This window comes from Dermacentor andersoni, chromosome 11 (assembly GCF_023375885.2).
Source record: "Dermacentor andersoni chromosome 11, qqDerAnde1_hic_scaffold, whole genome shotgun sequence".
Classification (NCBI taxonomy): domain Eukaryota; kingdom Metazoa; phylum Arthropoda; class Arachnida; order Ixodida; family Ixodidae; genus Dermacentor; species Dermacentor andersoni.
The window spans coordinates 115,734,393-115,750,025 of record NC_092824.1 but is presented as its reverse complement, the minus strand read 5'-3'; the positions used below and the strand labels follow the sequence as shown (position 1 = coordinate 115,750,025).

Below are 15,633 nucleotides of genomic sequence, written 5' to 3'. Positions count from 1 at the left end.
TCATATACAAGAAATAGCATATAGATAGCAAACATGTAAATAATGTGAAGAAAAGTGAAAGTGCACAAAATGATAACTTGCCAAGGTGGGAGCCGAACCCACGTATTCTGCATTGTGCATGCGATGCTTTATCAATTAAGCCACCGTAGTAGCCATCCTCCCATCCATTTTCTTTGGCATTTGTTTGTGTGTACAAGATTGGCCCTGGGAATGTTAGCCAACACTGCACATTAACAAGGCAATGGACATGGAATATCGTTTTGGTCACAGGCACCACAAATTAAGTGCGCTTGGGAGCAGGCAACTAGCCAATAAAACCTTGTATACTACCTTATGGCATTCTCTGAAAAGTGCATTTCAAGGTATTTGTAATTAAAAACCTGTGTGAGTGGTATGCCATGTGAACGACAGCTTGGCTTATAGGTGAATGAAATGTACTGGCGCTTGGCAATGTGTGGGTGCATGTTCTATTTCTCACACCACTCCATATTTCATTTGAAAAGTAAATTATGGAACAATGTTTCACCTACTGCTGGTCACCTCACCTGTATACTGAGGCTGTGAGTCTTTCTTTTTTCTAGCAAACCCATGGCAGATGATGAGTCCTGCTCAGCCGCCACCACCCCCTGCTCCTCCAAAATTGTCACTGGCTAATCGGGTAAGTCATACCAACCAGATAAACCAGGCCAACCAAGCTGCACAGTGGCAGCTTTGGGGAGACAGCAAGCAGAGAGCTGTTTAGTCTACCAAAACTGCCACAATGCTGCGGCACGACAGTGTGAAGTCACTGAAAGGATCATCCGAAGCTAGTGGGAAGAGACAGAAGTTTTCTCGGTCAGCCGCCTACACCTATGTAATGTGACCATGCTCTTTGCATTTTGCTGTGGATTTCGAGATACTGCAGCAAAATGTTCCAGAAACTGTTCAGAAATAGTAATGATTGTAGTGATATATGAACAACATCATGTATGTGTACACTGGCTGCACATTGTACTGTCATGCACATTGCACATGTCATGTATGTATATTAGGCATTTTTTTTTTAACTGCACCAAACTTTTTAAAGATTGCCAATGGCAGATAGCGCAATTTTAACCCTTGATCTGAATTTTACTTCTGTGAGAAATCAAAATGTTCAATTGAATGATTAACATAATTACGCTGATTAACTGTTTAATTATTTACTTTACACTACATATTTTGATCTACAAATTATAGCCGCCGAGTTCGCACAGCGTATCCACTTGGAATGAATTCTCTGGACAGCACCAGTTATGAGATATTAATTTTCAAGATGTCTGTTGAAATGCATTGGAAATACAAATGAATTCAACCCCAACTCCCACTCCCACTTGATAGGTTTTATTACATTAGTTTAGATTGAACAAAACCACCGCACACCGCATATGCATTTCTTGGAAAGGCCATCGTGGCAGTGGCGTGCCAGACTCATCAATTTGCAATTTGCGGGCCCACAGTGTGCGCTGAACACATTTCATTCGTGCTCATGGGGTTACACGTGAGTGGGAATCAACTCGGATGTTCTGTAAGCTGCAAGCCACTTTCGAATATCACAGCATCTGCCTGGTTAACTCATTGCTGATGCACGGCGATCGGTAGTTTGCATAGCGTATTGTGATGGACGCGTAGCTGGGCACATTCACATGCGATTCGCAGTACAAGTGTGCTCATGATGTCACAGCGCATGTTCATACAGGCTCATTTGCATTCGTGCTGAGTCCACTTCTACTTTATCCTGAATAAAAACTTGCAGCAAGCACTTCAATACGTGCAAGGCACACTGCGGTTCTGCGGCCAGGCGATTCGGGCTTTTAAGCGTTAGTGTTGCGATCAGTATGTATCAAAGACCATTCTGCAGGACAAGTGACTTATGACGATCATGTGCAAAAAATGAGTTAAGTGCGTTTGACAAAACCTTGAAGAAATAAATAGGTAAATTCCTTCTTTTCACAACCTCGGGAAACTATACGAGACATATGGAGTTTTAAGATTAGCTACAGATAGGCATATGTTACATTTCTAATTATAGATATATGGAACTATTTCACAGTTCCCTTCAAGTACGATATATCTCAGGTTGACTGTAAGTGAGCATTTCACATACTGAGAGGTTTTCGGAGCATATTTGGTCATGCATTATCAGAATAAAGTTTCGAAAGACACTCTTGTCGGCAGCTTATCACCTGTGTAAATGTTTGAGAATAAATTGCCATTGGGTAGCAATGGCAAGGTGAAAAAAAAAGCAGATCTCTAGTTAGAATGGTTGTGGCTTGGGCAAACTGCAGCTGGCAAGCCATAGTAATAATTCCGTATGATCCCACAGATCACACAGTTGTGTATTAGTGATGGTGTAAGGCATGTGTATTGAATTGTTGTTCCCGTGCCACGTGTTGGTACAGCAGGTTACTGGCGGGCCATCAAAATTTGCAGGAGACCCATTGCTGGCCTGTCAGAGACGTCATGCTTGTTTCATTTGTGTATGTCTGGTACCAATGTCAGGGTAAACGCTTATAAGGAATATTGGATATAGTGAAGCTATTTTCGTGTCAAATGCAACTTCATTATAACAAGATTCGACTGTATTAAAACTTTCTAATGACACTTATAAAGTGCACAAAATTGATGCATTATATGACGCTCCAAAATATACCACTAATTTGTGAATAGGACTTTTGCAGAAACCTTATAAACGTTGTAACAATTTTCTAAGCTGTAAACTTATATATTAAATTTGTCCACTTTAGATTCTCTTAACAGATTCTGTTTACAAACTGCGATATTTGTTTCTGGCACAGAGTTATGTATTTACGAATCCAATACAGCCTCGACTATCTGTCTGTGGGCCCTATACTGCATGTGCAGTATTTTGTTGATTGCTCGCTGAATGGGCGCAGGTGCTGGCTGCATTGAAGAGCAAGCCTCTGGTGACCTACTTCATCTCGGAGCTGCCCGATGTCAAGAGCAGGCAGCTGTTTGCTGATTGCCAACCTCTCATCTGGGCCATAGAAGGTTTGTGCTTTCATCCTTGCATTTTGTGTACGCTACAGCAACAGAACCAGCACTGTCTAGTCAAATTTTGACTGCCATTATACTGCTTGCTTCCGCCTGGCTACAGTGTTGGGGTGCGATCGGGGATCGTTTTGGAAGTACACGTTCGATTGTGCCGTGTGTGATTGGCCTAGGCTGTGCCGACTTTGCGCGGCTCATGAAGTCGGCATGGCCTAGACTAATTGCACGCGGCGCAACCAAATGTATGCTCCGGACGACAATCTCCGATCGCGCCCCTGCTTGGCATTTATTGAGGGTCTCTCTGTGCTCACACGAGGATGTTTAAGTGATGGCTGTCTCCAGTCAATAAAAATATGAGGTTCAAACCAAAGTAATTTTTACTAATATACACTTGTAGCAATGGTAAACATTAAAATCAGGGGGATGAGCATGAAAAAGATTATCGATAACTCATTTTACTGAATAATTCTGAAGTAATAACATTGAGGGCACGATGGCACCCTTATTTAGGCAATGCAAAGTCAAAGCATACCAGTCTGCATTTTGACCACCTTGCAGCATTAGACGTGATTATGGTGTTTGACCTGTGCAGGTCTTTGCTTGCTGGCATGTGCTTCCAAGACTGAAGACCAGTATGGTGTGGTGCAGTTCAGCCTACCCAGCATCTTCAATGCCCTGCTGGAGCTAGATCAGGCAAGCTGCTTTTTGTGTTCCGGAAGAGACTCCTTCAGAACTGGGCCAGGCACTTAAGAGTGCTGCCTTGAATGCAGTTACTATCTCATAATTAAAAGGGTCCTGCAAAACACCTTGAAAATGGTAAGAAAGAAATCCGAGGACTCCTAAGCACATCTTATGAGTTGTGAATGCGAAAGCATTAATGTCTAATTGAGTGCTGCTGAGTGGCCTTTCGAGTTTTGAACTCCCCGGGGGGCAAGCGATCACATTAAGATGCTTGGCCACTGCCTTCTAGATAGCGTAAGGCCAGTACACTTCAATCCGTGATGTCACGCTGCCTTTCCCAACTGCCATAGAATCTAGTGTGGACTCTCCCGAGTAAGCTGTGATGATTTTGATGTCACCGCTTTCGTCAAGCCGGGCTTGGCAATGGAAATTTTAGTCCAAGTGCCCTGACGTCATAAAGCAGAGTGCACAGGCCTGCCATCTAGGAGGCATTAGTTTAGCCCAGTGGGTAAGACACTTTACTTCTGAGCCTGCGTTCGTAGGTTCGAAACCCGCTACTGCCAGTGTTTTTCCTTTTGAATTAATTCTGTTTCTTTATACATTAATTTCTTTATAGTGATTACCGAAGAGCAGTTAGAATGCAGGTAAGAGCTTGCGCAGACAAGGAACGAGCAAATAAAATAGGCTTCCAAAAGCGAGGGTGGCGGGGTATCACGGCGGTGACCTCTCCCCTCATGTAATGCTTGAGGCGCTGCCTGCTCTGCTCCGTTTAGGTGCAGCTCCTGACATGGCATCGCAGCCAATGGGAACTCCATCAAGGTGCGCTTGTGACTTGGCGTTGCAGCCAGTAGGAATTTAAGTGCCGTTTCGCTGCTCCAGGCGACAGACACTGGCTTTTTCACTCAGTTGGCCATTTGACGCTTTCGCGTCAGAACTGGCTTATAGTATTACATTTCATACATAGCAGGCAATGCTGCAGGAGCTACACATGTCTGTTCATGAAAGTCTCATTTCCCAGTGTAGTTGTTTTAGGCTTGCGACACATTCTATTGAATAAATATTTCATATATTACAACTGCAACTCATCGGTGTAAGGCTACGCGAGATTATGTATTATTTGTGCATCTTTGTGTTTCTAGCATGTGAAGTACTATGTCTTGGTTGTGAGCGTAAATGGTGTACTGTGGCTGCTGATCGCAGAAATGCGCCACTCCCTCATTTGGTGGCAAATAAGTTCGGATCCGTGACAATTTCCAAGTAATAAATATGCAATAATTTGTGACATGAAAGTATGTGATAGTGTTACATAGGCTTATTTCTTTGTTGTATTGCTATACGCGTGTGGAATTTGATTGTTTGAATGAGGTGCGTGGCCGCCATTACTTGAGAAAAGAGGAGGAAGAATGCTCTCTGGCTATCGAACTGGCCAGCGCTGCATTATCCCTTGTAAATATATTTTGTAAATAGTCTCCAGTTTTAATCCTTCGTTCGCGTAACGTTTTGGTGGAGGGTGCCGTTCCCATCCTTGCCACGGAGCTCCGCAGCGGCCACACCGTCCAGCTTTCTGCCATGGCTCCTGGTGACGACATCTCGTCTTCTTCTACTCCTACGACCCCGACAACAACATACATTACGGTCACCAACCCCCGCGATGCTGGCATATTCTCCGGCCAAGATAATGTCGACGTCGAAGACTGGCTCAGCCTGTATGAGCGTGTTAGCCGAAACAACCGCTGGGACCCTACCATTATGCTAGCGAATGTCCTATTCTACTTGGGCGGAACTCCTCGTGTCTGGTTCCGGACACACGAGGATGAGATCTCTAGCTGGGATGCTTTCAAGGAGAAGCTCAGCTACCTCTTTGGAAATCCCACCGTTTGGCAGCTGGCTGCTAGAAAAGAGCTTGCTACCCGAGCTTGCGGTGTTCGTGTTGTCCACCTTTTTGCTCTTGTGTCCTGTCTGCACGCCTCACCTTTTTGCATAATGAATCCTTACCAACTAGCTTTCTGTCGTTCTTTGCTACCCGAGTTCAGTCTTCTACTGAATCGTATGTCTTGTACATACAAGACGTGCTCGCTCTTTGCCGGAAAGTTGATGAGAAAATGGCCGAGGTTGACAGAGTCGGCTACGTGGACGACGCATTCAACTTGTTGGTCTTCAACAATCTGTCCACCATCGACATCATTGTCAAGGAATGCCGCCGCTTTGAGCTCGCAAATAGCCGCCGTGTGATTCTACAGTTCTCCTGGCTCCCTAACACAGCTGCGACGTCGTCTTGCGTCAACCTTACCACTTCACTACCTTTAAATGAGCATGTCACACGTATTGTTCGCTGCGAACTCGAGGCCACAAGTCTTGTGCCATTCCATCAAAGCCCCCTTGACCCCACCATTGACCATCCTCCCAATGTGCTCCCAATGCTCACGCATTAATACACTAACTAACTTAACTGATCATATTCTGAGATTAGAGTAGCATAGTGCTATTTTGTTTGTGTGGTGTTGCCAAAGACTGGGTGGCGATGTGCATGCAGCTTCTGGAACGCCATGGCAAGCGTTTCTCCATCCTGCGCCGTCCCAACAGCAGCTCAGGCCATGAGCTGCGTTTGGGGAGGGCCTTGGCAGCTGCAGTCTCAACAGGTCTCTACCAGCTGACCACCACTTTTCGACAGCACCTCGGGTAAGTACATAAGGATGTAAGGATAGCAGTGAATTCAAATACTGACTGAGAGATCTTGTTTGTACCACCTCTGTCCGTAAAGTTCTCTGACTTGAGTTCACTGAAAAAGAACATGCAGATTCACTGCACATGCTGGAAACTATGTTAAGCAACATGGCAACCTAACTGCTTTACAAGTAAAGACAGTGCATCGAATTTTGATTACTTTCATCCTATGCAACGTGTAATCTCATGCAATGTTTATGTTTATCAACCACAAAGGCCACAACTTTATTCTCATGCAATTCTTTGTGCATGCACCAGACTGCTCACATGCTATGCCAAGATGCACTCTCCAGGCCAGGCAGATGCACAGCGCGAAATGTCCATGCAGTAATGTCACAAGGACGAAAGCAATCTATGATGTTTCTCGAGGGAAAAATGGCTATGACAGGTGTATGTACAGAAAAGTATGACATGTATCGGGCAGTATTGCACGATTCTGTAGCTGTTTTGTCATTGTGGCAGTAATTCTGGAGGATTGGCCAAGAACGGGCACACACCCAGTGGCATGTACCGAATAGCTAAATAAAAAAAAATTAGTTAAATGCAGTGTACTGCACTTGAACCTCGTTATAGTTTGACAGGTCGTAACGAAATAGTGGATATAACGAAGTAAATGTAACTCCCCTTGAAATCTTCATAGAGATTCATGTTTTTAAAACCTTGTTTTAATGAAGTAAAATTGTTCTGCTAATGGATATAATGAACTAGATTCCTGTCCGAAACCAAAGGTACCGTCCGTGGTGCACTGAGCATGCATATCGATTTCTGTTGGGTTCTGCACTCGTTTGGCGTGGCAGAACGCCAAACGTGTCGCCAAAATTCCCGTGTCGAATACACTTTCCAGCACCACTAGTCTTTCTTTCACACTGCACTTGTGTGCTCGGTGGCTATGCACAAGCAGCACTTCTTTCTTGTCTTATCGTACCTTTCTTGCTGCGGCACATAGCTGCCAAAGCTAGGCTGCTCGGCGCACCCTTCCATATCGCAATCTTGGAGGCTCCGACACACCACATATCCATGATGATCTTGTGTGCGGCATGCCAATAAACCAATGCCTCCACTTCTCTTTGTCTCAATGCCGCGCGCTGTACTGGCCGACGCAGCTGGGCATGACCTCTGAGATTGCTTGAAAACAGCATGAGATAGTTTCGCTTTCACAGGCCGAACGCGACCGCGTATATGGCTGACAATGTTTCTGGCACTGTGCCAAGCTCTGTCAGCCATACATCTTGACAGGTTCGCGACATCACGGGAGAGACTATCTCCAAAAGTCATGGAGCTTGCCTGAGAATAACTCCCCGGCTGTGTAGTCGGTGCCCCGTGTTGTGGGCCACGTGCTGCTTGAACACGACGGACTGCGTTTGCATCGCAGCCTGCTAGCTGTTCTTGTCGACCGCGTCACTGTTTCACCAGTTTTCACGACAGTGTGAATGAACCAAGTGGAAAGTGTAAGTGAAAGGCCAAACCAATGGAACATAAGGACGGTATCGCGTGTTGTCGGGATAGCGACAGCATTGCACACTCTGTCGCATGTTTCACATTCCGAAGAGTCTTTGCTGTTTTATTAAAATGTCATTACATGTGTGGCCAGGTACTGTTTCAGCATTCTGTGTCTTGTTTGCATGTATTAAGTTGTGCAATCCACTGGGAATATACTGCAGTAAAGGACAATAGTCTATATAACGAAGTAATTTCAGCTTCCCTTTCAGCTTTGTTATAACGAGGTTCTAGTGTATTCCAATAGTAGGTTGGTGTGTTTGAGAGACATCTATGAGCCAGCAATATACGTTCTGGTTTTAATAGGAATTAATTTTTTTGCTGCACAGAACAGGGAGATGTGCTTACTTGCACTACTTTGTTGGTCACTGTACAAGGTGTATACGGTCGACCTCCATTCTTTTGACCTTGGCAGGACCGTCAAAATTGATAAAATTGTCCGGCAGGTCAAATTAAACAAGGTGCGCAGAATACACTGAAGCACACCTCATTCATTTCGCAGCATTTTCCCGATACAAACACGCCCCCGAGTTGAACACGGGCCCACTTTCTCGGAGTTTGAAGTGGAAGACTAATGTAAAAATGACATTAAAGACCTTAGCAATGTACAGATGTAACGTGCACCCAATTCTTTATCTAGAAAAATGTACCATGCCTTTAATTCTGGGAATACGAAAAGAACAAAACTAGCGAACTTTACCTTTGCAGAATTCAAGTTTATTTGCACGTAATGTCTACCGTCATCAGTCCCAGAAAGCACTTTAGTGCTGCCTGTGAGTCACATGTCCTCCGTATGGCCCATTGTGCATTTGATATTCTGGATTTATCAAACGACTCCGCAACAATTGCAAACGGGATCGTGTCCCCTGCCTAGACTAACCACTTGGCTAGTTTGTTCTGCGACACCTGCAATTATCCACAACATCAAAAACAAGTGACGTGACTTGTTTCCACTAGCTTAACATGTAAAATAATATTTTTAATTAGCTTTAGTGATCGAAAACTGAAAATGACACAATGTCACTGTCATGCTATGCGAGATCGTCTGACATCATTTTGTAATGGCAATGGCAGTAATGCTGGCTAGGCTGGCTCTGATGTAGGCTGTTCGAATGCTGTGAATACGGTTTTGGTTACCTATCTGATTGCACCCTGCAGGCAATTTTTGGTCCAATTTTCTTGAAAAACAAGGCACATTAGAATCAAGTATATACCGTAATCATTAATTGTGAGCTACTGCTTTTGCTTAAATATCTTTCTGGGGTAGGCCGACAACAGTTATTCTTGACAGGAGAGGATATGTGTTTAACGTTTTCATTGTCCCCTGAGCTCAGCAAGACAAATGCTGCCACTGAAGTTGTTGCTATTGAGGTGAGTCATCATAGGGGTCAGGCCCATGCGTGCTGACTGGTCAAGTTTGAATTACCCAGCGAAGGCCAATTTTAGGATCAAAATAACAAAAGTTGGGGCCATAAATATGTATGGTAGCCAACCAGGACCTATGGCCAGGATCGAATTAACCTGAGTCAAAATTGCTTTATAAGCTCATTTGCAGCTACTTTCATTGGCATATATATAACTTTCATTTATACCATCTATATATCCACAAATGTAGATATACAGATATCCTCATATACATATCCATTGATTTACCTGGCAGCCATGTTAAATCCAGGAAGGTAGATGAATAAAGCTTCGCTTTAATAGAGGCTTTCAATATTTAAATCATTTCTGCACTCCCCTTTGAAGCAGTTTCACTTCCAGCCTATGTGCAGCTTCCGACACATCTTGAGTTCCTGGAAGTATTTAGAGAATGCTTTTTTTGGTGAGGAGGGCTGTCAGCTCCTTTGTTATGGCATCTTGAATGGCCTCAATGCTCTCCATTCAGCATCTCTTTAGGGCTTCCTTCACGCACAGGAACAGAAAAATGTTGCGTGGCAGAGTGTGGCAGATGTGGAAGTATAGATATGCTATTCTTGTCAAGGAACATTGTGACACTCCAGGCAGTTTGCAGCCTGGCATTATCATGGACTCCATTGTTCATAAACATTGCAGTGCACCATGTGTGCATTTGAGCACACCGGTACATAAAACTCTTCATTTACCATCTGCCTTCGTGGCGTCTGGCATCGAAAACAACTATGAACATGCCTTTGTTTTGGATTGCTTTCACCGCACCTTTCTCAACGCCAAAGAGCTCATGAGACTGCTATTTGACGCTCTGACTCGTCCTTCGAGGATTGTACTGAAAGCAGCATGTTTCGTCTTCAACAATGATGTTCATAATTTTTATTTGCTTTGGTTGCCATATGGCATGATGCCGTTGACGAGCGCTGCATCTTTGTGCGCCTCTTAGAGCAAATCAGCACAAACTGATGCCCGCATGTTCTTTTGGTCCTGCATGAGGGAATGGGGCACTAGTTTGGCATTCGGCTTTTGTTTCCCTAAGTTCTCATGCAAAATTTGGTGGCATGTTGTCGTACTGATGTTGAGGGTATCTCATAGTATACAGACTATAATGTTGCAGTCTCGCTCTATGATTTTCCTAATATGAGCTATATTGTCCTTATTCTATGAGGTTGAAGGGCACCCCTGTGGCATTGTGTGCACTTTTTCTCAAAACTTTGTCTGTGAAGTTATAAAAGAAATTTATATTGTTCTGGTGAAAATTTTTCTGTCATCTTCTGCCAACATTCTCCTCGACAAATATATCTTGTGTCCCTCTAACATTCGCATCGTGGTAATGTCTAGTTCCTGTAAGTGTAGCGAAGAAGCTTGTACATCATTGTCGCTGTCTTGGCAAGCTTCACACTAAATTTTATGTTTACATGTTGTTCAGATGGGTGTCAATCTCTCCACAGTCACTCACATTAGAATGTGCCCATGACTAGCAGCAAGAGATTTTTCTGCCATGTAATACCATGTAGCGATTAACACAGCAAGGTAAAAAACATAGGTTATTGCCAAAAGATGGTGCTACACATCCATGCCAACATACGTTTTGGGAACCATTTTTACCAAAACAATATAAATTGCTTTTATAACTTCACAGACAAAGGTTTCGGAAAAAGTGCACAGATTGCCACAGTTTCTTTATTATAACCATTAGTTTCTTACAGCCACCAATGACATTTGCTACAAATATTTTACTGAAGTTGCCGCGTTTTATATCAGGTAGGCTGAGGTTCTGCTACTGCAGGCTGTTTGACCATTGGACAACTGCCCTCGTGGCAAAAAACAGTGGCTGATCCACTGCTTTGCACGCTCACTTCTTTTAACATCTTCAGTAATATGAACAGTAATCTGAACAGTGGACATATTGCTGGCCAGAAGTATCCCAATTGCTGGGGTACCTCAGTACCACACCAGTGGTTGGATGGATGGATGCAAAACTTTAATAAAGGTCCTGAGGTACGAGACTCAGCGCGCTGCGGGCCGCTCCCACGTTGGGACAGTCAGGCCATGCCCGACCGCCGCATCGTGGGCCCTCTGGACAGCCCATAGCTGCGCCCCGGCATCGGGGCTCTTGATAGCGGAGAGCCACTTGTCTTCATTAATTCGTTCTGTGCCTCGTAACGAGGGGCAACGCCAGAGCATGTGGTCTAGGCTAGCGATGTCATTGCAGTGCCTGCAAGAACTAGTGGCATAGGTGTCGGGATAAATCTTGTGGAATAAAGCCGGGCTGGGATACGAGCCTGTTTGCAATAATCTGAGGGTCAGTGCCTGCGCTCTATTTAACTTCCTGTGTGGAAGGGGAAAGTCTCTTCTGCCGAGATAGAAGTGCTGCGCAATTTCATTGTATGTGGTCGGTTGATCTCTGTTCTCCACCACTGCGGGCCGGCGTTGGAGTTCTCCATGGTCGCGGAAAGCGAGACCTCGCGCCTTGGAGTGGGCCAGCTCGTTGCTATTCACTAATGGTGATTGAACCTGAAATTGAGCACACATAGTGTGGACTAGTGAGAGGCAATTTAACTAAAGTAAGGTGGTGTCCTGCAATTAACCAGCTGATAATTTTTGCCCAATGCCAAATACTTGTTGATTTGCCTGTAGACTAACATTGTAGAATGGCAAAATGCTTGCATCTGGCTATAAAGCTTTCAGTCAAAATTACGAGTCAAGCGAAAATGGCTGGCTATGCAGTCGGACTGTTGAACCGGCATCGCAACTGGTGCCTGTCCAAGTGACAGGACCATTATTGTGACAGTGCACTTTAGACTATGCACCATGAATGTGAAATGGAAAACCATACAACACCATGTTAAAATGCAACAATCATTCCAGCTGCTGGAAAGGTTGCTACTGAGATATAGAAAGGACACTAAAGGCAAATATGTCCACGTGGACTATAAAATACCATTCCAGAAACCCTGCAGCACATGTGTTGTGCCAAGAAAGTGCTTAGTTTAAGAGAAAATGCATCTGAAGGGTTTACATTCCTCTAGTGCAATCAAATCATCCACCATGAGCGAGGAAGTAGGATGTTGCATATGCCATCATGCCTTGTGCTGTTGTCTGCGAGTTAAAACGGTGCGTTCAGCCAGCGCCGTGTTTCTTTTCTTTTTTTTTTTTTTTGTCTAAAATGCGACACATGGCCAGAAATCCAGTGATGACAACAGCTGAAATCATCCCAAGACATCTCGCGGACGGGATATTTTTTGCCTGCTTGCAGAAATTTCGCTTATCACTGTGTAGTGTACTCGGCATGATTGCATAACAGCATGACAGCAACCAGTGTGCCTGCTTCGATCTGAATTCATTATTGCTGTTTGCTCTCCTCCGTGACAGCAAGAAATAAGTGGTAAAATGAGCCATCACTTCGCCTCATTCCCACTGGGTACGAAATATCCAAGATTGAGCGTGTGTGCAATCTTGGAGGCCATGGATTCATGAGTGTTCTCATTTCAAGTTATCAGGTGGCGCCACAGCATTTACCATTGTCGGCATGGAATGCATCGTTACTGGCAACGGCAGCATATTGAAACTAGATCTAGTACCCTCTGGTTAAAATGCTGGCCTCACGGCACGTTTGAGATTTCTCTATGGGCGTACAATAATATATATTTGGACAACAATGAAAATTTGTCATTACTTTCTTTTGTGATGTCACGCCCATGTCTCCTGCAGCAAGACACGACAGTGCTACAGGGTCCGTCTGTCGCACTACCGTTACTTGAATATTGTGTGAATGTGGTTGACTCATTAGTGTGAGCTTTGCAAGACAGCAAAACAAGCACAATACCATGAGACTACCAGAAACTACCAAGCATGAAACTACCAAGCATGAGAGCACGGGTGGCATGGGGTCGAGCGAAAACTGAACATTTTGACCATCCGCTGCATCGTTGTCAATGGTAACATCAATGAGTTCTTTTTTCCAGACTTGTACACATCGCTGAAAAAAAAAAGTAACTGATTACAAGTACAGTTACTTCTTTCAAAAGTCCAAAATCAAGAAAGGGGCTGACAGATGGAATAGCACACTGTAGTATAAAGTTTGTAAACAGGGATAAGGTGCCTCAGAAATGCTGGCCAACGTTTCGATAGGAGGACCTATCTTGGTCAAAGGCGGCCTCGTCATCCTCGGCATGTTAGTTTTAAAGGGTTAGTGCAGTGAGGTCACATGTGGTTGTTGTCGGTGGCAGCTGGTTATAAAGGGAGAGACTTCAGAGATAATGAGCACTGTCGCCAGACGTCTGTGAGCGTGGTTCCCAAGACGAGGGGATAAGAGCGGGAGAGTGGGAAGGCGGGACAAAAGAAACGGAGAGAAAAAAATGGGGGGGGACACCAGGAAAAAAAAAAGAAAGAACAAGAGAAAAAAGAAAGAAGGGGGGGGCATGGGAGGGCGTTGGGGAAGTGAGAGATTAGGGAGCATTCAGGGGTGTCATTTGCAGCACGTTTTTGCGGCTTCAGAAGAGCCGATCAGGCAGTCAGTGCTTAAGTAACACGAAAGACCCCCCCCCAAAATAAAACGACTTGAGAGAGTGACTTTAGTAGCATAGCAGCAATGTGTCGAGTAATCTTGAAATAGTTAAGATGGCGACAAGTGGGATGCAATGTATGGGGTAACTGGAAGGCAGCGGCATGGTCTTTCAAGGGACGTTAGCCCCAGTAGCTCAACGTGCAGCTGCCTTCCAGTTACCCCATACATTGCACCCCAGACTCCTTGTTGCCGTCTTAACTATTTCAAAATTACTCGACGCATTGCTGCTATGCTACAAAAGTCACTCTTTCAACTAATGCTTTTTTCTTGGAGGGGGGTCTTTTGTGTTACTCGCGCACTGACCGCCTGACTGGCTCTTCTAAAGCCACAAAAACATGCCGGCAAAGACACCCCTGAATGCGCCCTAACCTCTCGCTTCCCCAACGCCCTCCCATGCCCCCCTCTTTTTTTTTTCTCTTGTTCTTTCTTCATCATTTTTTTTTCCCTGGTGTCCCCACCCCCCAATTTTTTTTCTCATTTTCTTTCTTTTCTTTTCTCCCCGCCTTCCCACTCACACTCTTGTCCCCTCGTCTTGGGAACCACGCTCAGAGACGTCGGGCGACAGCACTCATTATCTCTGAAGTCTCTCCCTTTATAACCAGCCGCCGCCGACAACAACCGCACGTGACGTCACTACACTAACCCTTTAAAACTAACATGCTGAGGATGACGAGGCCGCCTTTGACCAAGATAGCCTTTCTGAGGCACCTTATTCCTGTTTACAAACTTTATACCACAGTGTTCTTTCAAAAGTGTAATTGAATATGACTACTAGTTACTGCCCCACAAAAGTAATTAAGCAATTAATAAAAAGTAATACATTATTTCAGCACTACTTTCCTCCAGACCTTTATTAACATTGCACAAATGCATTAAGTAGAATGAGCTGGTCTGGCTCTTTCAATGTGTCCTCTGCAGCTCTTCACACATTGTTTATCTTCACTAAGTATTCCTTTTCCAAATTTTATTTGGTAATCTTCCCTTGTTTTCTCGTGAGCTCATCTGGCAGCAATACTGAAAACTTGCTCAATGTGTGTCATGGAGAGAAGGGTTCTGTAGTAACGTATGAACACCTCTCTCAAACGATTGTCGTTACTCAAGGCCGTGATGCTTGGGTCTGGGTTCTCTATGAAGTGAAGTGCTTCATTGTTGCTGGGGCTAGGAGAAGGTGTTCGTGATTGGGCAGCAATAAGCTGAAAGAATCATATTAGGTGATTCCCTGGCATCTATGTCTGAAGCGGCCATTGCTCTCAAGCCATTTCAACTTGTCGGCCAACATTTGGTGGACCTCCTCTTGGCACCCTTCAGTCATTAACCACTTAAACTTAGACTAATTGTAATGGATGCCAGCAAACATTCAAGTTCCTTGAGAAGGTGTCCAAATCTGTAATGTAATTCAATGTAATACTGGATAGTATTCAGCCCTAGATATACTGTTGTATTACAATCACAAAAATAGGTATATATGAGTCACATAATGTCAAACAAATAGAAACATGAATTTACCTGCCAAAAACTCGTCTCTGTCCGAGAAGTCATAGACTGCACTAAGTGAGGAAGAATTCAGTAGCAGCTCTTATCACATATGAAGGCCCGCCTATAAGCGCTTCCAGAAGAGAGGCAGAGAAATTGATTACGTATATGGGTTAAGCTGAGAGGTTGGACCTCCTAGAGAAGTGTTCAAATCTGCAAGCCTGCCATGTTCACATGATCCAGGTGTA

The 15,633-nt window shown here is 44.4% G+C and overlaps 1 protein-coding gene across 1 annotated transcript in view; it reads left to right on the top strand.

The window, feature by feature from the left end:
- Ndc1 (Nuclear division cycle 1) overlaps nt 1-15,633 on the top strand; it is a 61,191-nt gene that overhangs the window by 44,465 nt on the left and 1,093 nt on the right. The window contains exons 13-16 of the mRNA XM_050186434.2: nt 582-658; nt 2,916-3,030; nt 3,623-3,723; nt 6,245-6,390. Of these exons, the coding sequence (XP_050042391.1) occupies nt 582-658; nt 2,916-3,030; nt 3,623-3,723; nt 6,245-6,390 (439 nt within the window). The remainder of the gene's footprint in view (nt 1-581; nt 659-2,915; nt 3,031-3,622; nt 3,724-6,244; nt 6,391-15,633) is intronic.